This window comes from Mobula hypostoma, chromosome 11 (assembly GCF_963921235.1).
Source record: "Mobula hypostoma chromosome 11, sMobHyp1.1, whole genome shotgun sequence".
NCBI classification, from domain to species: domain Eukaryota; kingdom Metazoa; phylum Chordata; class Chondrichthyes; order Myliobatiformes; family Myliobatidae; genus Mobula; species Mobula hypostoma.
In genome coordinates, this window is record NC_086107.1 from 22,482,002 (window position 1) to 22,508,283 (window position 26,282).

Here is a 26,282-nt window from a genome sequence, read left to right on the forward strand (position 1 = left end):
ATCCACAACACCACCAACCTTTGTATCATCTGAACAACTGCAAACCTATTTTCAGCCAGGTCATTTATATACATCACAAACAGCAGAGGTCCCAGTACAAATTCCTGTAGAACACCACCAATCACAGACCCCCAGCTAGAATGAGTCCCTTTGACTACTGCCATATGTTTTCTATGGGCAAGCCAGTTCTGAATCCAAATGGCTAATTCACCATGGATCCCATGCATCTTAATTTTCTGGATGAGCCTCCCATGAGGGACCTTGTGAAAGACCTTACTAAGATCCGTGGACAGCATCCACAATTCTCCCTTCATCAATCACCCTTGTCACTTCGTCAGAAAACTGAATCACAATTTGCCCCACACAAAGCCATGCTGGCTCTCCCTAATTAAACCAAGCAAGTGCTTCCCACTTTAACATTGACTGGTTGTTCCCTCTCCTTAGTTATTGCCTTGCTCTTGATTTTTGATGTGTGTATTGAATGCCTTGTGATTCTCCTTAATCCTAATTGCCAAGGAGTTTTCATGGCCTCTTCTGGCTTTCCTAATTCCCTTCACCAGTTCCTTCCTGGCTTTTTTACGATCTTCAAGGACTCTGTTTGACTCTAGCTTCCTAAGCTTTACATACTTTTCCCTTCTTGACTAAATTTAACACCTCTCTCGATATCCAAGGTACTCTTAACTAACGATCCTTGTCATTTCTTCTGACTAGAACATACCTGCCCTGTACTTTTTGCAGTTAGTCTTTAAGCACCTTCTACATGTTGGACGACGACATGCTGTTCCAAATTAGCTGTTCCAAAATTAAAACAGCTATTCCAAATTAACTCTCCCGAGTTCCTGCCTAATTTGTATTGCTCCAATTTAATACTCCCCATAAGGTCCATTTTTATCCTGATCTATAGCTATCTTAAAACTTAAGGAATTGTGGTTGTCGTTCGGCAGATAAACATGTGGCTGAAGAATTGGGGTAGGGGGCAGGGATTCAGATTTCTGGAAAATTGGGACCTCTTCTGGGGCAGGTGTGACCTGTACAAAAGGGACGGGTTGCATTTGAGTCTGAGGGGGACCAGTATTCTTGCAGGCAAGTTTACTAGATCTGTTAGGAGTGTTTTAAACTAATATGGCAGGGTGATGGGAACCAGTATGACAGAGCTGAGGGTGAGCCAGCAGGTTTACAATTAGATGATGGAAGTAACATGAATATAAGGAAGGACAAGCCAATGATTGGGTACAAATGCAGACAGCGCAAGGAGTTAAATTGTACCACAGAGGCAAAATGCAAAAGGTGAAGAATGCAGGACTGAAGGTGCTGTATTTAAATATGCATAGCATTCAGAATAAAGTAGACAAACTCGTGGCACAATTACAGATTGGTTGATATGATGTTGTGAGCATCACTGAGTCGTAGATGAAAGAATGTCATAGTTGGGAGTTGAACATCAAAGGATATACTTTGTATCGAAAGAACAGGGAGGAAGGCATAGGCGATGGTGTGGCTCTGTTGGTAAGAGATGGAATTACATCTTTAGAAAGAGGTGATATAAGGTCAGAGAATGTTGAATCTTTGTAGGTGGAATTAAGAAATTGCAAGGGTAAAAAAAAAGACATTATGGGAATCATATACAGGCCTCCAAATAGTACCCAAGCTGAGAGTTTGAAATTGCAAAGGGAGCTGGAAAATGTATGTAATAAGGGTAATGGCTTAATTGTAATGGGGGACTTCAATATGCAAGGGGATTGGGAAAATCAGATTGGTGTCTGATCACAAGAGAGGGAATTTGATGAATGCCTATCAGATGGCTTTTTACAGCAGTTTGTGCCTGAGCGTACTCGGGGAAAGGCTATCTTAGATTGGGTGTTGTGTGATAACCCAGATCTTATTATGGAGTTTAATGTAAAGGAACCCTTAGAAGGCAGTGATTATAATATGATTGAATTCATACTGCAGTTTGAGAGGGGGAAGCACAAGTCGCATGTATCAGTATCACAATGGAATAAAGGGAATTACAGAGGCATGAGAGAGGAGCTTGCACGGGTAGATTGGAGGAGGATATTGGCGGGGATGACGGCAGAGCAGAGATGGCTGAAGTTTCTGGGAAAAGTTCACAAGGTGCAGGATAGATATGTCCCACAGAAGAAGTTGTTCACAAATAGCAGGAGTAGGCAGCTAGTCTGAAGTTGATAGACCACGGATATTGCTGGAGAAGATTATGAAGTTAAAAGTTGCTTATTGTGGACACGTTATGCGGAGAGATAACATCTTGTTGGACTTGCTATATGGAAAGGTGGAGGGAAAGAAAGGAAGAGGAAGGCAAAGAACAATGTGGCTGGATAACATCAAGGATTGGACCAAGCTGGACAAGACTAGGGATGCTGTGGACAAGTGTCGGGACAGAGTGGCATGAAGGGAAATCGTCCGCCAACTGGAAATTCCAGATGCGACCTGACGACGATGACGAGGCAACTGTGGCTGACAAAGGAAGTTAAGAACTGCATAAATGCCAAAGAGAGGGGATATAAGGTAGCAAAAGTGAGTGGGATGTTGGTGGTAGGAAAGCTTTTAAAATCCAACAAAAGGCAACCAAAAAAACTATAAAAAGGGAAAAGATGAAATATGAGGGCAGACGAGCCAATAGTGCTGAAAGAGGTTGCTGAAGAGATAATGGATGCATTGGTCATGATCTTTCAAAGAATCACTTAATTCTGGCACTATCCTGGACGATTGGAGGATTGCAAATGTCACTCCACTCTTTAAGCAGGGAGGAAGGCAAAAGAAAGGAAATTATAGACCAATTAGCTTAACCTCAGTGGTTAGGAAAGTGTTGGAGTCCATTATTAAGGATGAGGTTTTGGGGTACTCGGAGGCTAATGATAAAATAGGTCAATGTCAGCATGGTTTCTGTAAAGGGAGATCTTGTCTGACAAATCTGTTAGAGTTCTTTGAGGAAGTAACAAGCAGGGTGGACAAAGGAGAGGTAGTAAGTAGAATTTACTTGGATTTTCAGAAGGCACTTGATAAGGTGCCACATGTGAGGCTGCTCAACAAGATAAAATCCTGTGGTGTTACAGGAAAGATACTGGCATGGATAGAGGAATAGCTGACAGGCAGGAGGCCGTGAGTGGGAATAAAGGGTGCCTTTTCTTGTTTGCTGATAGTGTTTAGTGGTGTTCCTCAGGGGTCAGTATTGGGACCACTACTTTTCACATTGTTTCTCATTGATTTGGATAATGGAATTGATTGCTTTATGGCAAAGTTTGGAGATGATATGAAGATGGGTGGAGAGGTAGGTAGTGCTGAGGAAGCAAGGTCCTTCTGATCCTCCATACTGCCAAGAGTCTTACCATTAGTGTTATATTCTGCCATAACACTTGACCTACCAAAAAGAACTACCCCACACTTACCTGGGTTGAACTGCATCTGCTACTTCTCAGCACAGTTTTGCATCCTACCAATGTCCCGCTGTAGCCTCTGACAGCCCTCCACATTATCCACAACACCCCCAACCTCTGTGTCATCAGCAAATTTACTAACCCATCCCTTCACTTCCTCATCCAGGTCATTTATAAAAATCACAAAGATAGGGGTCCCAGAACAGATCCCTGAGGCACACCACTGGTAACCAATCTCCACACAGAATATGACCCATCTACAACCACTCTTTGCCTTCTGTGGGCAAGCCAGTTCTGCATCAACAAAGCAAGATCCCCTTGGATCCCATGTCCCCTTACTTTCTCAATACGCCTTGCATGTAGTACCTTATCAAATGCCCTGCTAAGTAATCCAGAGATTCCTACCTTGGAGCTTCTTCTCTAAATTTGTGTACCCATTGTGCAGAACCTCTCCCCCCTTTCTTGGTTCCTCTGTGCACCATGAACTCTGGCTGCTCACCGTCCCTCTTGAGAATTTTCTGCAGCCACTCTGAGACATCCTGGACCCTAGGACCTGGAAGGCAACACATCATCCTGACGTTTCTTTTGTGGCCACAGAATGTCCTGGCTATCTACCTCACGATTGAGTCTTCTTTCACTATCGCTCAGCCCTTCACTGCTGTGCCTCAGACCCAACCATAGTGCAACTGCTGCTGTTGTGCTCTGACAGGTCATCTCTGCCATCAGTATCCAAAGAGGTATCAGGGAAACCATGTGCTGACTGCTTTCTCCCCTTACTTCTTTCAGTAGTCACCCATCTACTGTTTGAAACTTGTTCTCTAGAAGTAACCACCTCAGTAAAAGTATCATCTATGTAGGTTATCAGCCTTCTGGATGGCCCAAAATAACTTCAGCCCAAGCTTCGGATCCTTGACTTTGCAGGCCGGGAGCTAAAGTTGGGTGCACATCCCACTGATGTAGTCATCAGGGAGAGCATTAAGTACACTGCAATCCCACATCTTACAGGAGTAGTATTCCGTTGCCCTCACTACCATACTGTCTGCAGTTTTTATACCTTTGGCTCTAACATCTCAAGCTTAAGCTCTGCAGTCGAATAAATGATTCCATATGACTCTCACCAAAGACTATTGAGCCAAAGCTTGCTCACTCTAACCCTGGCCCATTCCAACAATAGCCGCTTCCACAATGATTGCTTCCCTTAAGCCTTAACTTCTTTTTCTGGCCCCTGATAATGCAACAAAATTACCACTCTTTTGACAAGTCCCAACAGGCCCTACTCGTTCTTTAAAATTGGCATGTAAACTCCACACGGGCTGTCTCCTTGTCATTCCATGGTCTCCGGCTCTGCAGACAATTCCCGACAGGGCCTGATCACCTTTTAAAACTGGTGCATCAACTCCACAAGCAACAGTCTCCAACTCCCTCCGCAATCTCTCGCCCTATCCTTGATGCCCTTACTAATCAAGAACTTATCAACCTCTGCATAAAATAGACTGAATGACTTGGCCTCCACAGCACCCTATGGCAATGAATTCCACAGGTTCACCACTCTCTGGCTAAAGAAATTCTTCCTCATCTCTGTTCTAAAGGAATGTGCTTCTACTCTGAGGCTGTGCCATTTGGTCCTTGACTACCAACTATAGGAAACATCCACTCTGTGTAGGCCATTCAGTATTTGATGAGATTCGCCCCCCCCCCCCCAATTCTTCAAAACTGCAATAAATACAGACCCAGGGCAAACAAACGCTCCTTATATGGTAACCCTTTCATTCCCAGGGTCATTCTTGAGAACTTCCTCTGGACCCTAAATCCAACTCTATTCACCAGAATGACACTTCTACACTCTGTGTGTGTGTGTGTGTGTGTTTGTGTGTGTGCGCGCGCGCGTGCGCGCGCAATCATCTATACATGCAAAACGCACAGAGGGATTAGGTTTGGTTACTATGAAGAGTGGTCTGGCAGGATGCTTTAGCCTGGATTTGTGATCTCACACTTGGAGGAAGCAGCAGCAGGAAGTAATGTAATTGGAAAGAGGAGAAAGAGGAATGAAAATTGTAATAAAAGTGCATCGTGTTGTGCTACAAAATAATTTGATTTCTATAAGAAATCATCTACCCAAACTGGACTTGCAGCCAGAAGTTTGAAACTGGACCAAATGGATCTTCATTATTCATGGAATTTATGTTTTTACATTTTTTTTATTTATTTCTGGCATTTTAATTATTGTAAAGCTCCACTGACTTAGTAATAAGTTCTATTTTCAAATTGATGAGACGTATAGATAGAATAAATGCAAATAGGCTTTTTCCATTGAGGTTGGGTGAAACTAGAACAAGAGGTCATAGGCTAGAGGTGAAAGGTGAAATATTTAAGGATGAAATATTTAATATTCACTCCAAGTGTGATGCAAATGTGGAACAAGTTGAGAGCAGAAGTGGTAGATGTGGATTTGATCGTAATATTTAAGAGAAATTTGGATACGCTCATGGATTGGAGGGGTATGCAGTACTGTGGTCCAGGTGCAAGTTGATGGACTAGGCTGAAGAACAGTTCAACATGGACTAGATGGGCTGGTGGCCCTGTTTCTGTGCTGTGGTGCTCTATGACTTTACTTTTCTCTCCCAGTTGATCTGTACTGCCTTTGGAAAGTGAAAGGTTCATTCCATCAAGAATGATTATCTGGGCAGATTCTGGAATAAAATCTTTTGTTGTAGCTGGTAAAAATATCAAAATTTTCACCAGTCATAGCAAAGATCAAAATCAGCTGGATGTAATGAATCTCCAGCCATGTCATTCATGCACAAATAACAAGTTGCATGCATAACATAAAAAAAAATAGAAGCAGGAGTATATCATTCCTTAATATGATCATGGCTGATTTGTTCCAGGCCTACTCATGTAGAAATAACCATCCCCAAGTAGAGAGAGACTCACCAGTTCTGAGGGAAACAATGGTATTGCTATTGCCCATTTCCCCTTCAGAACATGTATTTTGAAGATTGTGATGGATTAGAAGATAACTGACTTATTCCAAGGTCTGCAGCAGCTGTATTTTGGAGAATGTAAATTCCATAGGAACCTCCTTATTTTGCAAACATCTCTGAAGTAAAAAGAGAGAATATGGGAAATGATTAGATAGTCAAGCAGTATGTGTGGAGAAAGAATCAGATTTAGTATGGACTTTGGGCATTGGAGCATATAAAGGTATGGAGATCGTGTAGGCAGGAAGTATTGGTTTAGTTGTCAATTTCATCATTAATTTGATTGGTTTTGCTCAGCATGCTGGGCCAAAATGGCCTATTCATGTGTTGCACAGTTCTGTGTTCCAATATTTCAGGTTTCTCTGTCAGCACTTCCCACCTCCCCGCTCAATCCTTTCTTAATATTGACCAGTTGAGTTGCTCCTTCAACACTGCTCTCTAATAGTGCAGCACTCTCACAATAATGACCCTGATGATGCAGTGTTCTCTCCACACTACTCCTCTGACCGTTCGGCATTTCTGCAGCACAGCCCTTCTTCCTTTCTACTGCCCCACCAGAAGTATTTTCTTTCCTTCAGTTCAGATGCTCCCATAGTGTGGAGTGCTACTGTGGGTGAATATATGAGGTGTAAGATGTACTGTGCAACAGCGTGTGCTTCCCATAGGAATGATAGTGGGTGGAAATATATGGCTGATTCTAATGACCTTGATGATTGAGTTTCATCATTAAACTTCCTGTGGCACTGAGATCCAGAATAAGAGGCATCAATACCAGCCTTGACCACTGACCGTCGCCCCTCACTTCTGTTTAATTACACTGGAGGTTATAGTGAGGAAGTGAACACGGAATGGAATAGGTGGTTAGCTAACTGAGTAATGGCAAAATACATATGCCGACTCCAAAATACATCCATGGGGACATTGACTTCTCAAACTTCCGCTAATGCCCCACCTCCCCGTCGTACCCTATCCGTTATTTATTTATTTATATACACACATTCTTTTTCTCTCTCTCCTTTTTCTCCCTCTGTCCCTCTCACTATACTCTTTGCCCATCCTTTGGGCTTCCCCCTCCCCTTGTCTTTCTCCCTAAGCCTCCGGTCTCATGATCCTCTCATATCCCTTTTGTCAATCAACTGTCCAACTCTTGGCTCCATCCCGCCCCCTCCTGTCTTCTCCTATCATTTTGGATCTCCCCCTCCCCCTCCCACTTTCAAATCTCTTACTAACTCTTCTTTCAGTTAGTCCTGATGAAGGGTCTCGGTTCGAAATGTTGACTGTACCTCTTCCTATGGATGCTGCCTGGCCTGCTGTGTTCACCAGCAACTTCTATGTGTGTTTCATGGGTGAGAATCCAGTTCTTAATAAACTCATGAATATCTTAAACAGGAGGTTTACACTTAAGAAAAATTCTGCCATCCAAACGCATGGTCATCTTCAAGTTCAGGGTAACTTTGAATCCAGCATTTAAAAAAGGTTCAAAGGTTCACTTTATTATCAAAGTATGAATAGATTTGTCTTCTCCAGACAGCCAGAAAATACAGAAAACCATCGAAGTAGTTGAAAGAAAGACATCAATCCTCTCCCCACAGAAAAAGAAAAAGGAACAAAAACTCGCAAACCCCAAACCTCCCCAACCCCTCCCTCACATGAAAAAGTGCTAATTGAGTATCATTATATCATACAGCATAGAAAGAAACCGTTGACCCAACATGCCTGTGACAAAATGACCCACTTGTGCTCTTGTTCCCTATTTTTATGAAAGTGACCGAGAATTTGCCTGCACTATGACAGAATCAAGCAACATTCCTTTCTGGAAATCCTGTAGATCACTTGGGTGGGCACTTAATGTCAGCAGTGTTGCTTTGACCCCAGCATCTGCAGAGTATTTTGTGTTTAATGTCAGCAGTGATAATTTATAAGGTAATGGAGAGAATTGAACAAGGTTTAGAGTACAAGCTAGTGATTACCCTTTTTGTGGAGGATTCCTTGTCCATCAGTGGAATTAACATACTTGAAATTTACACAAGAGCGCAAAAGAGAGTTTTGTTTCTTTAGATGCATTGTCACTTTGCTGGAACTGGAAAGTGCAGTAACAAGTAATGGCACTATTATACATGCTGATGTGGATTTCTAACCTTCAGCCTGATGATTCCTATTTAAGCTATTGTTTATTTGTGAATATTACAATAAAATCCTCAAGTATCCTTACTTTGCCATCTGTGCCATTTGTTGGTGCATTCAATATCAATTTAGATTTGCTGTGTGGTTCCTGTGATTCATTAGTCTTGCTGCCTAAAGAAAATGACCTTTGGAAACACTTGATGATGAGGTGAAGACCTAATTGAATTTTAAGTATGGGATGATATTATAAATGTTGATGCCCTGTATATGAAGGAATATCTTTTATTACATATTAAGCTTTTGACCACTGATTTGAATTTGTAGAGCCGCATAATACACTCTCCCTGAATTTGTATTGATATTGATGTGAAAGTATTTTGAAAGCCACTTACTTCCTATTTCTTTGTTTCCTTGTAACCACAGCAATCCGTCACAAATAGTGACATAATGTTTGTGAAACTCCACGCACCTTGGGAAACAATATGTAAATATGCAGAAAGAATGAACATCTGCATGCCCTTTAGGTATTGTACGTGCCTTGCTCTGTTAAGTTTAAGTATCATAACTTCGTTAAATTACTAACCATTATACTGGGGTTTTAGTGATATTTTAGCAGCTAGTCAGGGAAATTGTTAAAGATGAAAGCCAGATTATGGCAACATTTATAACAGAAGCTTTGAAAAGGGATAGCCTTCAATAGGAGAATTGTTTTGTTTTCCCACTAAGAAGCAATGCATTCCTTGACTGTCATCAAGTTAGTACCAACTCTCTTAAAAGATGAATAACACTTCTTCATCTTTGGCAGTTTGTGAGAATTACCACAAGATAATAACAAGTCAATAGTAGTGACCCCAAGCATGTTTCCCAAAGCTTCCTGTTATTCTAAAGCACCATTAAATAGATTATTTCGATCATTTAATGCTTTAGTTTGTGTGGTACGGCATGTACTGTGCATGATTGAATTACAATGTTCTTATTGCTTAATGGCAACTTGACATTTAAAATACACAGCAAGTAAATATTACTTGGTCTTTCCTTCCTTGTGTTTAGTTTTTGTTTTCCTATCCATCCAGGAAAAAATGTTATTATACTGATTGGAGGAGCAAAATGATGAGCAGGTTGGTTGGTGCTATGAAGCATTTGCTGATACCACAGTCCATCCTGTACAGATTGTGGTTGGTGGTTGTAAAATCACAGGTAGAACACTATAGATGTTGTTGCTGTCCAATATAGTTTGATGCAGTACAAAATTAATTTTAGTGAAAGCAGATCAACTCTTTGGAGGATGAAATGCTTAAATTCAATTTGCTTATTGATTTATTAAGCACTTGGACACAACGTTGCAATCACACAAGTTAAACTTATTCCTACAATTTTCCAAGACCTTATCAAAAGGCATAGCTTTATTTGCAAGCCTGCCACTGTTTATTTCATACATTTCCATTGAACACTTCTGGCAAACTGAATGTAATGGACACTCCACAGATGGTTTACAGGTCCTTCACTCCCTGCTTCAGGCAGTGGGGAGAGGCTGAGACAATGAAATCCTTCTTGGCTGGTAATAAATTCTTTCAGCTGTGAATGATAAATCTACTGCCCAATCTTTTCAAGCATACTTAAATCCTTTTTAGACACTTACAACCAGGATCATGAGCTCTTCCTTTGCTTGAAAATGAAGATGTCAGATATAATACCAGATTCAACAAGCAATGTTTTCTCAATCGGAGTTTTGATTCGCATATCAAGCAAGCAGCCCACCTTTTCTAACAACAGGTAGTTGTGGTTTCCTCCATTCCATTAAACCTTCCAGTCTGCGATGTAAAGAGCTGGCAGTCTGCTCTTGATTTAATGACATACTGAACATTGTTAGTGTGTTCAACATGTGACCATAAAATGACATCAATATATTTACCCTTTAAAGAGCATTTGTGATACTTTGTAATTTTCTCCAACCAATAGATTTAAAATATTCCCATTAGTATACTAAGAACACAAAAATATCTGTTTCCAAATAAAGTTAAATGATTTAGCCATATATTATTCAAAGTCATGTCTATATTTGTTGCATTATTTAAAGCTGAGAGTTTCTTTAGCGTGAAAATAGCATTATCTTCCTATGTAGAACCTGCTGAGTCAAAGCACAGACTTTCCAGCCAAATTATTCTCAGGTGGATGCATTATCTAGAATAATATGTAACATAAAATCAGTTATACTATCAATAAGTCTGGTTCAGCAGTTTGTAGACTTTTATTTTTTGAATTTGTTACAAACTTGGAAAGAGTTTGTTCAACCCATTTAGTCTGAAGGTGCTCCCTGAACAATCCCATCTACCCACTTCCTCGATGTATCATTCTATGATCAATTTTGCTTCACGTGCCCATCAAATCTCCCATTACAGTAGCCAATTAACTTGCCATCTCGTCTGTGAGCTGTGCCATGGAATAAGAGCACCCAAGCAAAAGGCAAACAATACAGATGGTAGCTGAAATCAGAGTCAAATCTAGTTTGTTGGAATCATAACCACACTACCTGCTGTGTGACTGTACCCTCCAAAATTCGTTCCCACTTTGATGTTGCAGGTTTATTATATATGTTTTTCTGTGCCACTACTGCAGGTTAAAAATGATGCAGATTTTGGCATGGAGTACGTATTTCCCAAAATGAACACTCATTATTTGAAACACTATTTGGGATTATCAGTGTCAACATCTAAATTAATTGTTAATTTTGATAATGTTCTTCTGAGATACATAGGCATTTTTTACCATGTTAAAAGCTTTACTAGTATGTTTTTTTTATTAGGGTATAAAGTTTTCTGACTTTGTTGTTCATCTCTCTCTATAGCTTTAGGTTGAAAAGTTAATGAATTGTATCTATTGGATGCTTCAGGATGAAAATCATCCATGCATAAAAGGAAGCTATCCTTTAGATTATTCTGCTGCCTTTTTCTGAATCTGTCTGGAGCAAAATAAACAGATTTATTTTTAAGTCATTTGAAAATCCCAGAAATGAAGGTACTGACAAGAGTTTCTTCGCTGCTGCAGAAAGGAATGGAAAATTGTCGAATATTTGTAATGTTTTTTCCCACCTAATGTATAGCAATTGATTTGCCTGGAAAATCTGTTCTGTTAAAAGAAGGTGCATTGATTTCATTGTGTTTGAACAGGTATTGGAGGGAATGTAAGTAAGTTATCACCTGGATTAATTTTAAAATGAATAAAATGCATTTACAATAATATTTGGAACTTGAGCAAAGGATGCTGATTACATTTTTCCAAAGTAAATTATAAATTAAATAATATAGCCAATTGATCATTTTCATTTTTTTGTTCATAAGACTCCTCTGTCTTTCATCTGTTCTAGAGTTATACTTTTTCATTCATTAGGTTTAAGATTTACCCAGTTGAGTTCAGTACAAATTACCAGATATCCATGTGTCAAACAAAGCAAATTAAACAGACGTCAGAGACCAGGACATTTTCAAAAGCAGTGCATTAAATGGACAACAACAGTAGCTAACAGATGATTTTAATGTGATTTTACAATTCTCCAAATTAGTGCATGGGCATTTACATAGTCAGTGTTTCCCAAACATCTTTACTGCGGAATAAAACTTGCCTGAAAAATCCTCCAGTGTCATGTTTACGTGCTTAAAATCAAACTTCTGATATTGTATCTTCATTTCATTGCCAATATTACAACATTATTGGCCAGGGGATAATGCATTAAAAACTCAGTCTTAGTTTTAAATCATTGTAGACTGTAGGAATTGATCTGCTTCTCTGCCAACTTTGTTAAAGGAATCAGCCTGGCTCAGAATTGATCTGGTTCCAAACGTCAGTGCTCTGATTGCTTCACTACCCACTGTTCATGCATTATTCTTCATCTGCCAACAAATATTAAGAACAGTAAAATAATAACTGAAAATGCTGGAAAAATTGAGCTAAGTTAGATAGCATCTATGGAAGGAGCAGCAGACAACGTTTCAGGTCAAATATTCCAGAAAATCAGTAAAAGTGGGGAAAATACAGATTGATTTTAAGTCGCAGAGAATCAGGATCAGATTTATTATCATTAACTTAGATGATTTTTTTTTATTTTTGCAGCAGCAGTACAGTGCAAGTTACAGGTCGACCTTCACTAATCCAGCACCATTGGGACCTGAGGAGTGCCGGATTAGTGAAAATGCCAAATTACAGAAGGATCACATTAAGCATAATCAGTGCCGGATTATCAAAGGAACCGGATTACAGGTAGTCGGATTAGTGAAGGTTGACCTGTATTAATAAATAAGAAAATAAATAAACAGATATTCGGAAATCTGTTGGTAAAGAGGAAGAAGCTTTTTCTGAGTCTTTGAGTATATTGAGAAGATAGGGGCAGGATGATAATAACTAAGGGAAAATCACTGATAGGATGAGATCAGGAATACCATAGTTTACAAAGCTGTCTGCTTCATTAATTAATAAGAGAAGTTACAGAGGGAGCAAGCAAAGAGAGCCGAGGAAGTAGGTGACAGCCTTTGTAGAAAAACTGAGTGGAGAGTTTTCCTGTCTGTCAATCCATTAACCTGTCAGCCATACAGCTTCGTATGAGTATGGCAGTCTTGAATTCAGCCTCTCAGGTTCATCCATTGTTCCCACTCTCTCTGCAACATCAAACATCTCACTTTTACCATTCTGATGAAAGATCTTAAGCTTGATAGATTACTCTCCACAGATTTTCAACAGGGTATGTGTTTCTTTGCATTTTTTTGTTTTTATTTCAGATTTCCATCATCTCCCGATTCTTTTTGATTTTCAGTGGAATATTCACTTAGTCCAACCCAAAAATCTTTTAAACCCTTGTTTCTCAGAAAATATTCATCCAATCGAATGGCCTTTGCTGATTGAAAGTTGAATCTTAACTTCACTTTGTGCAATGCTGGGTGTTTTATTATTGCACACTGCCGTTTCTGCCAACTTGAATCATTGCTGAAGAATCTGTGGCACCTCGATGTGTATTGCTTCATTTTTTTGTACATAATAACTAGAAACCCACATTAACGCAATGATTTTAATTCAGCTCTAGTCTGCTGAAATAGTAAGTTAGTTAATCTCTTGAATTTCTGATGTGGTTCTGTCAGAAACTATTTCAACTGCTGGGATTTTTGGCACCATGGAGACAATTCATTCCAAATAGCACAAGCCTTACTGAAATCGGGAAGTTGTATGCTGATGATGCTGGTGTTATTTTAGTTTTCGTCATGAGCCATGTCTGCCACATACAGGATGGTGGCATTCCAAAAGGCATTGCCTACAGTGAGCTGGCTTTGGGTCAAGAGAACCACTGACTCCCTGCAACTCTGCTACAAGGATGTCTGCAATCGGGCCATGAAATCACTGGACATCAACAGTAAGTCCTGGAAGGAGCTTGCAGCCAACCGCACCAGGTGCAGAAGCACCCAGAGCAGCACCTTAAGTCAGGCAAGGAAAAATTCCTGAAACCAGCAAAAGACAAACAGGCCCACAGAAAGAAATGCTAGGTCTCCAGCAGAGCTGAGACCACTTATAGATGCGACATTTGCAACAGAGACTGCTACTCTCGCATTGGACGGTGCTGCACCAACAACGTAGATAGCAAGGACGCAACTACCATGGTCAGCCTCGACCAACAGAGGCCCACTTTATTTCTCGTCACTTGGGCATGTTGTAGCAATCAGGAAGGACTGCCAGATATTATCTTTCCTTAAGGTTCAGGAAGATCAGAACTGAAGTATAAAACCAACTTCTGGCTTAGCAACGAAACCTGGTGGCTCCTTTGTCTTGGGTTGTGCTTTCCTTCTTTTTCAAGCCCTGTCTGAGCCCTTCACAGACTGGTGCTGAATGCTGCCCAGAATGTAAGTGCTTCCCTGTCCCAGAGATAAAGTCACATTGTTCTATTGGCCCGTTGAGACATTCCCATTTTAGTTTGACCTGCAGTACTTGGAATTGATAGCTTCTCACTCTGAGCAGGCTCTCTGGGTTTCACAGCCCACCTTCCTGCCATGCGGTCTGCAGGGAACTGGCTTTGTGCTTCTCCTCTGTCACCCAAAACAAGTACTGGCCTGCAACTTGCTAAGTGCTATTAACTGCCTGTGTTTGCCACCAAGTTCATTTCAACCATCCTTGGCGTTCCTGTGTCCTAAGGATGACATTACTGTTTGGGAACATCAGTGTTCCATTGGGCAGGTTCCTATGGTATTCTATCCACGGGAGAGGGTTAGAACAAAGCCTGAACACAGAAGTACATAGCAAACCTTTTAATGGGCTGCTGTTAATTGATTATAGCTCAGCATTCATCACAATGAAACCCTCAGTTCTAATCAACAAGTTCCAAAGCCTGGGCATATGTACCTCCCCCGGCAGCTGGATCCTTGACATCCTCACTGGGAAGCCACAGTCAGTACAGATCAGAAATAACATTTCCTAGCTGACAATCAACACTGGCGCACACCTCAAAGATGCATGCTTTGTCCACTTTTCCACTCGTTATACACCTATGATCCTGTGGCTAGGCACAGCTCAAACACTGATGACACAACTATTGTTGGCAGAATTTCGGATGGTGATGAGGAAGTGCACAGAGGTGAGATAGATTAGCTAATTGAGTGGTGTCGCAACAACAACCTTGCACTCAAGATCAGTAAGACAAAGGAATTGAATGTTAACTTTAGGAAGGGGAAGTCAATGGAATACGCCTCTTTAAGGGATCAGCAGTGGAAAGTGGGTGCAGTTTCAAGTTCCTGGGTGTCAACATGGCTGAAGATCTATCCTGGTCCCAACATTTTGATGCAGTTACAAAGAAGGCATGACTGTGACTATATTTCATAGGAATTTGGTATGTCACCAAAATTTCTTGCAAATTTCTACAGATGTATCTTGGAGAGCATCACCATCTGGCATGGAGGGGCAACTACACCGGATCGGAAAAAGCTGCAGAAAGTTGTAAACTCAGCCAGCTCCATCATTGGCACTAGCCTCGTCACCATTGAGGACCATCATTAAGAAGTCCCATCACTCAGGACATGCCCTCTTCTCAGAATCGGAATCAGGTTTAACATCACTGGCATATGTTGTGAAATTTGTTCTTTTGTGGTAGTAGTACATTATAATACGTAATAAATTACAATAGGAAGTATATCTAAAAAAGAAATTTAAATTAAGTAAGTAGTGCAGAAGGAGGGGGAGAAAAGCTGAGCTAATGTCCATGGGTTCATTGTCTATTCAGAAATCTGATGGCAGAGGGGACAAAGCTGTTCTGAAATTGTGAGTGTGTGTCTTCATGCTCCTGTACCTCTTCCTTGATGGCAGCAATGAGAAGAAGGTTTGTCCTGGATGACGGGGGTCCTTAAAGATGAATGCCACCTTTTTGAAGCATCATCTTTTGAAGGTGTCCTGGATCCTGGGGGAAGCTAGTGCCCATAATAGAACTGACAGAGTTTACAAATTTATGCAGCTTATTTTGATCTTACTTCTACCATCAGGGAGGAGGTACAGAGCCGGAAAGCCTGCATTTAATGTGTCAGAAAAAGCTTTTTCCCCTCTGCTATCGGATTTCTGAATGGACAGTGAACCCTTGCACACTACCTCACTGTCTTTTCTCTCTTCTTTCCCTCTCTCTTTTTGCATACTTATTTTAAATTTTGTATAAATTTCTTATTGTAACTTAGTTTTAAATATATTTTTATAATTATGAATTGCAGTGTGCTGCTGTCACCAAACAACAAATTGCATGACGTATGCCAGTGATATTAAATCTGATTCTGCTAACAGACAACTATGTCACAGACTGCACCGAAATTTTTCATTGATCAAATCCACCATTTTTCCAGTGCATTCAGAACTATTAAAACATTCAGATTTAAACAAAAAGTAACTATTAAAATACTCTTAAAATTTGTTCGTCTTGAATGAATAAACACACTCCAGGAAACCCAGATAAGAATGCAATTGATCCTATTGTTACCATTCTGATCCCAGCTTTTAAATCTTTAAGTGGAAGGTCTTATGGATACTGCCGCAGCTGTAGGCAGGTTTACCCATGGAGTCCTGGAATACAGGGTAGTACCAGGGCTTGGCCAGCAAGTTTACAATTTGCAGGTTTTCAAAGCAACACTGAAGTTGCTGGAGATCACACTGAGAAATGCCAGCACTTACTGTACATCCAATAAGGCCAACACATTTTCAGAAGGTCTTCGCCCACAGGTTTAAAGTCCTAGCTTCATGTTTTCAAACCTGTTGGGAAAGAATAAGTAAAATCCTTCTAAAATGAACCTAATCCATTGATTTACATTTTAATAAATTGCTAGACACATTCTCTATGAAATAATGGATCCACTGTGGTGCCCTCTGAGCGAACAGGGTTACGAAGATTTTAGTATTATCTTGGTCATATAATCCAGGAAAACTTCTAAATGGCCCATGCTTGTGGGCTTAGGGTTAACAATTTTGCATCTTAGGAAGAATATGAAAAATATTTTACCTCCTGCCCTGTAAATCATTCTTGAAGAAATGCCATTCAACCAGCTTGCCTTGTTCCAACTTTGGAGGGCCGCCTGAGTTTGGGAAGCACTGCTCTACTTGCATGCATGCACTGCATGAGTTACTTGGTTAGCATGTCTCTATAATATTAATTTCCGTAGTGTGGAAACAGATGTTCCAGAATACACAGCTGGGAACCCATGGACATTAAACATGACTCAAACAATTTTGGTACAATTTATTAAAACAATTGCTGCAGTACTGAAAAGAGTAATTAAAGTTGGAATTTAGTATGGGAGATGTGATTATCTGCCACTAACAATAAAATATCAAGCCATGTGATTGGTTAATGGTCACCATGGATTGTAAATAGTAATATAAATGGCCAGTCTGGAATGATTAGTGATGACTATCATTCACAATGCACCATCTAAGTTAAATAACAATCATTTTAAACATCATCCCTGAGTTTATCACTTTGAATTTGCCAAATGGACCAGATGTTTTCATCCAAACAGATAAGTGAGTAACCCCAATATATTTTATGTGTCTCCCAGTGAATTCACTTCCCTTTTAGTTACATTGGTTTTGCAACAATATCAAGGAAAACTTAAATACACTTTACTTTGATTTCATATGTCATTTTGAAATAAATGTTTAAAATGGAGAATACTTTGGCTTAACTTCCAGAATAGTCCCGTGATAACTAAATTGTATCCTTATATAATTCCTAAAGTTCTTTCTGGTCGAATATTCCAGACATTTCAAGCAATAATTATTTCATGTAGGCATGAAAGGTAATAAGGAAAACAATAAATTTAATTGAATGAATCGTAGGAGTGAGTATCTAGTATCTTGATAGATTAGAAAGATTTCAAAATAAATATTAATAAATGACCCCCATAGTAAATATTCTGATAGATTTGAATAGTTAACATTAGTTCTGTTGAATAGTACTTCAATCAAATTTGGCCTACAATATTTAATATTGTTATAAAAGAAATACTGTAAATAGATTATTGTACATGTTTTGGGCAAATGTTTTTAAAATCCATAAGTTTAAAGTACTTAAATTAATGTTCTAGGATTATTTATGTGCACTTCAACTTTAGTGTTAGTAGTGTAACTTTTTTGTATTAGTGTTCAGAAGAACTTGCGACATATCAAAAGCTGGTTGCCAAGAAACCCAATGCAGCTTGATAAAGAAGCTCTACCAGATCTTGAAGAGACTGAGAGCTACACAGCACCATTCAGTAGAGCGAGGATGCACCAGTAAGTATAAAAAGTGCATGGAATTCAAAATTGTATGCATGTAGTCCATTAGTAATATTAAATTATATTAACATTACAGAAAGAATATGAACAAAACTATTCTGGATGTGAGAAGATACGACAATGTAAAGTTTCAAAATTCACTTAACTTCCTGAAAGTCCAACACCATTCGGATGTAATAATCTTGTTATGTGCTATCATTAATAAACTTTGTAATCAATCTCAAAAATTAATTGCCAAGTACTACTGATGGAATGTGTCTACATTTCTCGTTGCTTGGTAAAGCAGCCATCGTAATCAACAATCCCACACACCCTGGACATTTTCTCTTCTCCCCCTCCCAGTGGGCAGCAGATACAAAAGCCTGATAGTATATTCTGCCTGGCACAAGGACAGCTTCTATCCCAGTGCTATAAGACGATTGAATGATTCCCAAGTATGATAAAATGGACTCTTGACTTCACAATCTACCTCACTGGGCCCTTGCACCTTACTGCCTAACTGCAGTTTCTTTGCACTGTAAACACTAAATTCTGCACTCTGTTATTACCTCAGTACACACTTGGAATGAATTAAACTGTATTGAACAGTATGCAGGGCAATGCTTTCATTGTGACAATAATAAAGAGTTTTACCAATGTACCTACAGGATTAGGTGGTGGGGTGGAAATATACTAAAGGAGGTGTAGGGCATTCCTTCCCTCCGCTAGCCTGCAGGTCACCCTTGGGCAAGGTGTAGCACCTGCTTAACCCACCACTGCCAGGGTCACTTGAAGCCAAGTGCATTTGTGATGGATGGTTGTATGAGCAGCTGAGCATATCACAAGTCCTAGTCCTGTGACCACTGACACCAGGCAGGCAGTCTCTGAAGAGTACGGATAATACCTGGGGTCCCCAGTCTTGTAAAGACTCTGCCCAGAAGAACAAGCAAACTGTAAGATATTTAGTGGTACTGACCATGAAAACATCTCCGGACAATTTCTAGCAACTGTGTTTAAGTTTCAATGGCACGCAAAACTTAAATGTAAAATATCACAAATCGTACTTCTTTCTTTTTGGAACATTTTCAGCTTCACCATAACCAACAAAGATACATTCTTTAGTAATGCTACAAGAAGTAGAATAGTGCATCATGTACTACAGAGGACAAAATATGAAGATGGAAAATCTAAAATGGGTAATGTTTTAATTATTAAGTTTAGTTGTTAAATTTATTTTCTTTAAACCACTAGTTCAAAAAAAAACTATTTTGGTAATTTCAATGTGATATTGTACATATTGTATGCATTGATATTACAGACTGATATTTCAAATTAAAATAAAAATATATATTTTAATTGTAGTGCCATTTTTAATGTAATTAGCTTTGAACTTGTATTTTAAGTTAATGCCATAGCATTATTCTTTGATTGTTCAGAGCTTATACTGGATTTAGTTTTACAGAATGAATCCAGCGATGTAAAAAGCTGGCAGTTGGAGAGCACTTTTGTTTGACGGTTACAGTTTAATTTGGTTTAACAAAAGTCAGCAGAAATCAGCTACTTGCAGGTACATCAGTGTCAGCTGTCACTGGGAGGTATTCAAGCAGAAGGGGTTATTCAGGCCAAATTTGTTCCTATTAAAAGTGAAAAGTTCATTCCCAAAAATAGACTTCTTGGATGTTGGGAAACATTTAAGATAGGATCAAAAAAATAGGAAACTTCTGACGCTACCAAGAGTTCAGCATCACTGATATCTCAGAAGAATATAGGACAGAAAGGGTGAAATGAAAAAAGAGAATTTCTTGGTCAAAGAGGGTACAAACTAATTGCAAGCAAAATCAATAAAAAAAATAAGGTAAATAAAAATATGATTAGAAACAGGAGAACAACGAAAAGAGCAGTGGTTATTGGAAAAACTAAAACAGTAACCTTAATGTGGTGGATACATGACATGCAGGATGTGGAGAATCTCTGCCCAATTATCATCAACATATCACACTTGACTGCTGTTATACTACAATCTGGCAACCAAGTAAAATACAAGAGTTCCAGGTATGACCTCCAGAAAGCCATCTGATACACAATGTGTCAATCCCAGTCCAAACCTGAATCACAGGAAGATGCTCGACTGCTGTGATAGAGCTTGAATGCTATCGTTACCTACTAAGTGAAACCAAGCAACACATGCAACATGATTTCGCTCCCAGGTGAGCTCAATGCCTTTTCTGCTGACTTTCACTGACAAAACATGAACTTCACAAGCTCCTACAGCCCCTGACGATGCTGTGATTTCAGCCTCTGGAGCTGACATCCTTCAGGAGGATGAATCTACAGAATGCATCAGGCCCAGCTGGGGTACCTGGCCAGGTACAGGTGGCCTTTACTATTCAACTGGTTGGAGTATTCACTGATATCTTTAACCTCTTGCTTCGGCAGTCTGGTGTACCCACCTACTTCAATTATACAGATGCCCAAGAAGAATATGATAACCTGCCTCAGTGACTATCACCTAGAAGTACTTACATCCACTGTGATGAAGTGCTTTCAGAGATTAGTGTTGATGCATATCAACTCTGGCCTCAGGAGCAACCTGGATGGCTTCAATTTGCCTACTGTAGCAACAAGTCCATAGCAGATGCCATATCATTGGCTCTTCACTCAACCGTGGAATATCTGGACAATGGAAGTGCATACATCAGGATGCTCTCATCAACTACAGCTCTGCATTCAATACTATCAGCTCCTCAAGACTATTCAATAACCTCCAAGTCCTGGGCCTCAATACCTGCTTGTGGAATTGCAACCTCGATTTCTTCACAGTTCAGACTGGCAACAACATCTCTTCCGTAATCACTATTAGTTCAGGTGCACCACAGGGCTGTGTGCTTAGCCCCTGCTCTACTTGCTTTATACTTATGACTGTATAGCTCCAATATCATATATAAGCTTGCTGATGACACCATTGCTGTGGGCTGAATCAAACGTGCATATCAGAAGGTGATTGAAAATCTGGATGAATGGTAGAACAATAACCTCTCACTCAATGTCAGCAAAACCAAAAAGCTAATTATTGACTAAAGGAGTAGGGAACCAAAGGTCCATGAACCAGTCCTCATCAGGGAATCAGAGGCGGAGAGTGTCATCAGCCTTAAATTTCTCAGCATTATCATTTCTCAGGGTCAGTCCTGGGTCCTGCGCGTAACTACTTGCTTGGAAGTTTGCATGAATTTGGCATGTCATCTAAAACTTTGATAAACTTCTATAAATGCGCAGTGCAAAGTATACTGACTGGTTGCATCATGGCTTGAAATGGGAGCACTAATGCCTTTGGAAGGAATAACTTAAAAGAAATAGTGGATAAAGCCCTTTCCATCATACCAGCAGGTTCAAGAACAGTTATTACCTCTCAACCTTAAGGCTGTTGAACCAGAGGGATAATACATTCCACAGTCTATGGACTCACTCTTAAAAGCTCTACAACTTGTGTCCTCGATATTCATTGCTTGTTTGTTTACAATTATTTTTCTTTTTGTTTGTATTTGAACAATTTGTTGTCTTTTACACGTTGATTGCTTGTCTTTGACATTGATTCTATTGTCAAAGTTGCTGGTGAACGCAGCAGGCCAGGCAGCATCTGTAGGAAGAGGTGCAGTCGACGTTTCAGGCCGAGATCCTGACGAAGGGTCTCAGCCTGAAACGTCGACTGCACCTCTTCCTACATATGCTGCCTGGCCTGCTGTGTTCACCAGCAACTTTGATGTGTGTTGCTTGAATTTCCAGCATCTGCAGAATTCCTGTTGTTTTTGATTCTATTGTGTTACTTTGTAGCTACTGTGAATGCCTTCAAGAAAATGAATCTCAGGGTAGTATTTTTAAACGCAAACAACAGGAATTCTGCAGATGCTGGAAATTCAAGCAACATACATCAAAGTTGCTGGTGAACGCAACAGGCCAGACAGCATCTATAGGAAGAGGTACAGTCGACGTTTCAGGCCGAGACCCTTCGTCAGGACTAACTGAAGGAAGGGTGAGTAAGGGATTTGAAAGCTGGAGGGGGAGGGGGAGATGCAAAATGATAGGAGAAGACAAGAGGGGGAGGGATAGAGCCGAGAGCTGGACAGGTGATAGGCAAAAGGGGATACGAGAGGATCATGGGACAGGAGGTCCGGGAAGAAAGACAAGGGGGGGGGGGTGACCCAGAGGATGGGCAAGAGGTATATTCAGAGGGACAGAGGGAGAAAAAGGAGAGTGAGAGAAAGAATGTGTGCATAAAAATGAGTAACAGATGGGGTACGAGGGGGAGGTGGGGCCTTAGCGGAAGTTAGAGAAGTCGATGTACATGCCATCAGGTTGGAGGCTACCCAGACGGAATATAAGGTGTTGTTCCTCCAACCTGAGTGTGGCTTCATCTTTACAGTAGAGGAGGCCGTGGATAGACATGTCAGAATGGGAATGGGATGTGGAATTAAAATGTGTGGCCACTGGGAGATCCTGCTTTCTCTGGCGGACAGAGCGTAGATGTTCAGCAAAGCCACTGATGTCTACTATAAGCCTACTGACTCTCACAGCTATCTGGACTATTCCTCTTCTCACCCTGTCTCTTGCAAAAACGCCATCCCCTTCTCGCAATTCCTCCGTCTCCGCCGCATCTGCTCTCAGGATGAGGTTTTTCATTCTAGGACGAGGGAGATGTCTTCATTTTTTAAAGAAAGGGGCTTCCCCTCCTCCACTATCAACTCTGCTCTTAAACGCATCTCCCCCATTTCACGTGCATCTGCTCTCACTCCATCCTCCCACCACCCCACTAGGAATAGGGTTCCCCTGGTCCTCACCTACCACCCCACCAGCCTCTGGGTCCAACATATTATTCTCCGTAACTTCCGCCACCTCCAACGGGATCCCACCACTAAGCACATCTTTCCCTCCCCCCCCCCGCATTCCGCAGGGATCGCTCCCTACACAACTCCCTTGTCCATTCGTCCCCCCCATCCCTCCCCACTGATCTCCCTCCTGGCACTTATCCATGTAAGCTGAACAAGTGCTACACATACCCTTACACTTCCTCCCTTACCACCATTCAGGGCCCCAAACAGTCCTTCCAGGTGAGGCATCACTTCACCTGTGAGTTGACTGGGGTGATATACTGCGTCCGGTGCTCCCGATGTGGCCTTTTATATATTGGTGAGACCCGACGCAGACTGGGAGACCGCTTTGCTGAACATCTACGCTCTGTCCGCCAGAGAAAGCAGGATCTCCCAGTGGCCACACATTTTAATTCCACATCCCATTCCCATTCTGACATGTCTATCCACGGCCTCCTCTACTGTAAAGATGAAGCCACACTCAGGTTGGAGGAACAACACCTTATATTCCGTCTGGGTAGCCTCCAACCTGATGGCATGTACATCGACTTCTCTAACTTCCGCTAAGGCCCCACCTCCCCCTCGTACCCCATCTGTTACTCATTTTTATGCACACATTCTTTCTCTCACTCTCCTTTTTCTCCCTCTGTCCCTCTGAATATACCTCTTGCCCATCCTCTGGGTCACCCCACCCCCCCGTCTTTCTTCCCGGACCTCCTGTCCCATGATCCTCTCGTATCCCCTTTTGCCTATCACCTGTCCAGCTCTCGGCTCTATCCCTCCCCCTCCTGTCTTCTCCTATCATTTTGCATCTCCCCCTCCCCCTCCAGCTTTCAAATTCCTTACTCACTCTTCCTTCAGTTAGTCCTGACGAAGGGTCTCGGCCTGAAACGTCGACTGTACCTCTTCCTATAGATGCTGCTTGGCCTGCTGCGTTCACCAGCAACTTTGATGTATGTTGCTCAGGGTAGTATATTGTGACTATAGTAGTATATATGTGTACTTTGATAATAAATTTATTTTGAACTTTGAACTTTGAAGATTCACATGGTTGCAACTTGACTTCATAGAAAGGAATAATATAGGCATTGATATTCAGGTGAAAGAATGTGAAGGAGGTAAATGCATAATAATAGATTACAAGATATGTAAAGGACAAAAGGAACTTAAAAGAAAAAATAATAATTGTAAATAAATAAGCAATGAATATCGAGAACATGAGTTATAGAGCACTTAAGAGTGAGTCTGTAGATTACGGGATCAGTTTAGATTTGGGGTGATCGCAGTTACCCTCTCTAGTTCAAGAGCCTTAGAACCTCTGAGACAATAGACAGTGGATCAAGCATTGATATGTGGGAAACCTGTTGATTGGCATGGACATAGCAGAAGGAAATTATTTTCTGCTGCTTCACACGATGCAATCCCCAATTTATTGATGCAAATGGAAGAAATTGTTAAGATTCATGCAGTTTTCTGTACTTTAACAGCCAACATGTTGAATGCAAAGGCAGGGTCATTATATCAGAACAATGTAAAAACACTAGCTGATCCACAGCTAAAGTTTGGATCACATACTACTAGAATATTATGAATGTTGACAGGACTGTCCAGGCTGAGATCATACATAAGTTTTTGATATTATACACTCTAGAGACTACTGTGTGTGAAAATCGCAGGAGATCAGCTGCTTCTGAGATAATTAGACCACTATGTTTGGCACCTACAATCACTTCATGGTCAAAGTCACTTGGATCACATTTCTTCCCCATTGTGAAATTTGGTTTGAACAACAACTGAACATCTTGACCATATCTGCATGCTTTTATGCATTGAGTTGCTGCCACATGATTGGATGATTAAATATTTGCATTAAGGAGCAAGTGGATCGAATAAAGTGGCCATTGAATTCGAGATTTAATTTGAAGGAGATTTAGGGAAATTGTAAGAGGTCCAGACAGGTTGAACAGAAATAATTTATTTCCTTTGTCAGAGACATCAATAGCAAGGGAATATGGATTTAATGTAGGCACAAGAGGTACTGCAGATGCTGGAAATCTAGAACAATACGCACATTGTGCTGGAGGAGCTATGTAGCAGTTAGCGTAGCACTATTACAGCACCAGGTTCAGTTCCTGCTGCTGTCGGTAAGGAGTTTGTATGTTCTCCCCGTAACTGTGTGGGCTTCCTCCGGTTGTGCACGGTAGTACGTTAATTGGTCATATAGGTGTTATTGGGTAGCATGGGCCAGGAGGGCCAATTACCATGCTGCATCTCCAAATAAAATTTTTATAAAATACCACTAACATCAATAAAGGCATTTCTAGCTGGCTGAGTACAAAAACTTGTACCGGCTAACATTTATTTCACTGTTTGACTGTTTCTCTTTCCCTTTTCCTCAGGTTTAAATAGGTTACTCAACAATGGAACGTATGATGCTGCCTTCCCTCCACATGAGGTGAGAGTGTGTTAACCTTTTACTGTTGATAGAGTGAGGAACCCACCACACTTCAATGTAAGATCATTGATGCCTGGCTAACCTGCCTGATCTTTTATTCCAGGCTGGGACTTTGAGTCACTCCATCAAAAAAGTGAACACTTGGTAAAGATAGAACGTGACTGTAGTAGCTTAAATTTCACACATTTACCTTTAGTTCTACATCAACATTATTATCTTGCTGAAGATTTAGTAACTATGGCCATGTTTTCTTGAGATATAATAGTTGGCACCATAATATGTTATTCTCACTCCTCTGTCTTCTCAGCCCTGCCAAGTCTTTCCTTTGATCTGTAATTAGCTCTTTTCACATCACTGCAATTAAATTGGCCTCCATTTCCACTTTCCCAGTGTATTCCAGCCCCTAACCATTCCTACTTGCTCCTCATGTCATGTTCCTTTAACTTAGTTTTATGCCCTTTTGTCTGTGACCACTCTACCAATAGGAACAATTTCTCTTCATCTTTACTGTTCATCCTCATTAAATTACCTCCAATGTCCAAGGAAAACAACCCCTGCTTCTCCAGTCTGTTCACGGAGCTCACCATTGGAATCATATTTGTGAATGTCTTCGGTGTGCTTTAGAAAGATTTCACATCCTTAAAGTTCAAAATAAATTTATTGCTAAAGTACATGTATGTGTGTGTGTATGTATATATACATATATATATTT

The 26,282-nt window shown here is 40.6% G+C and overlaps 1 protein-coding gene across 1 annotated transcript in view; it reads left to right on the forward strand.

The window, feature by feature from the left end:
• The window catches only part of ano3 (anoctamin 3), a 350,806-nt gene that overhangs the window by 148,793 nt on the left and 175,731 nt on the right, over nt 1-26,282 (forward strand). The window contains exons 6-10 of the mRNA XM_063063091.1: nt 8,921-9,021; nt 9,571-9,615; nt 18,140-18,271; nt 19,343-19,449; nt 25,515-25,570. Coding sequence (XP_062919161.1) covers nt 8,921-9,021; nt 9,571-9,615; nt 18,140-18,271; nt 19,343-19,449; nt 25,515-25,570 — 441 coding nt within the window. The remainder of the gene's footprint in view (nt 1-8,920; nt 9,022-9,570; nt 9,616-18,139; nt 18,272-19,342; nt 19,450-25,514; nt 25,571-26,282) is intronic.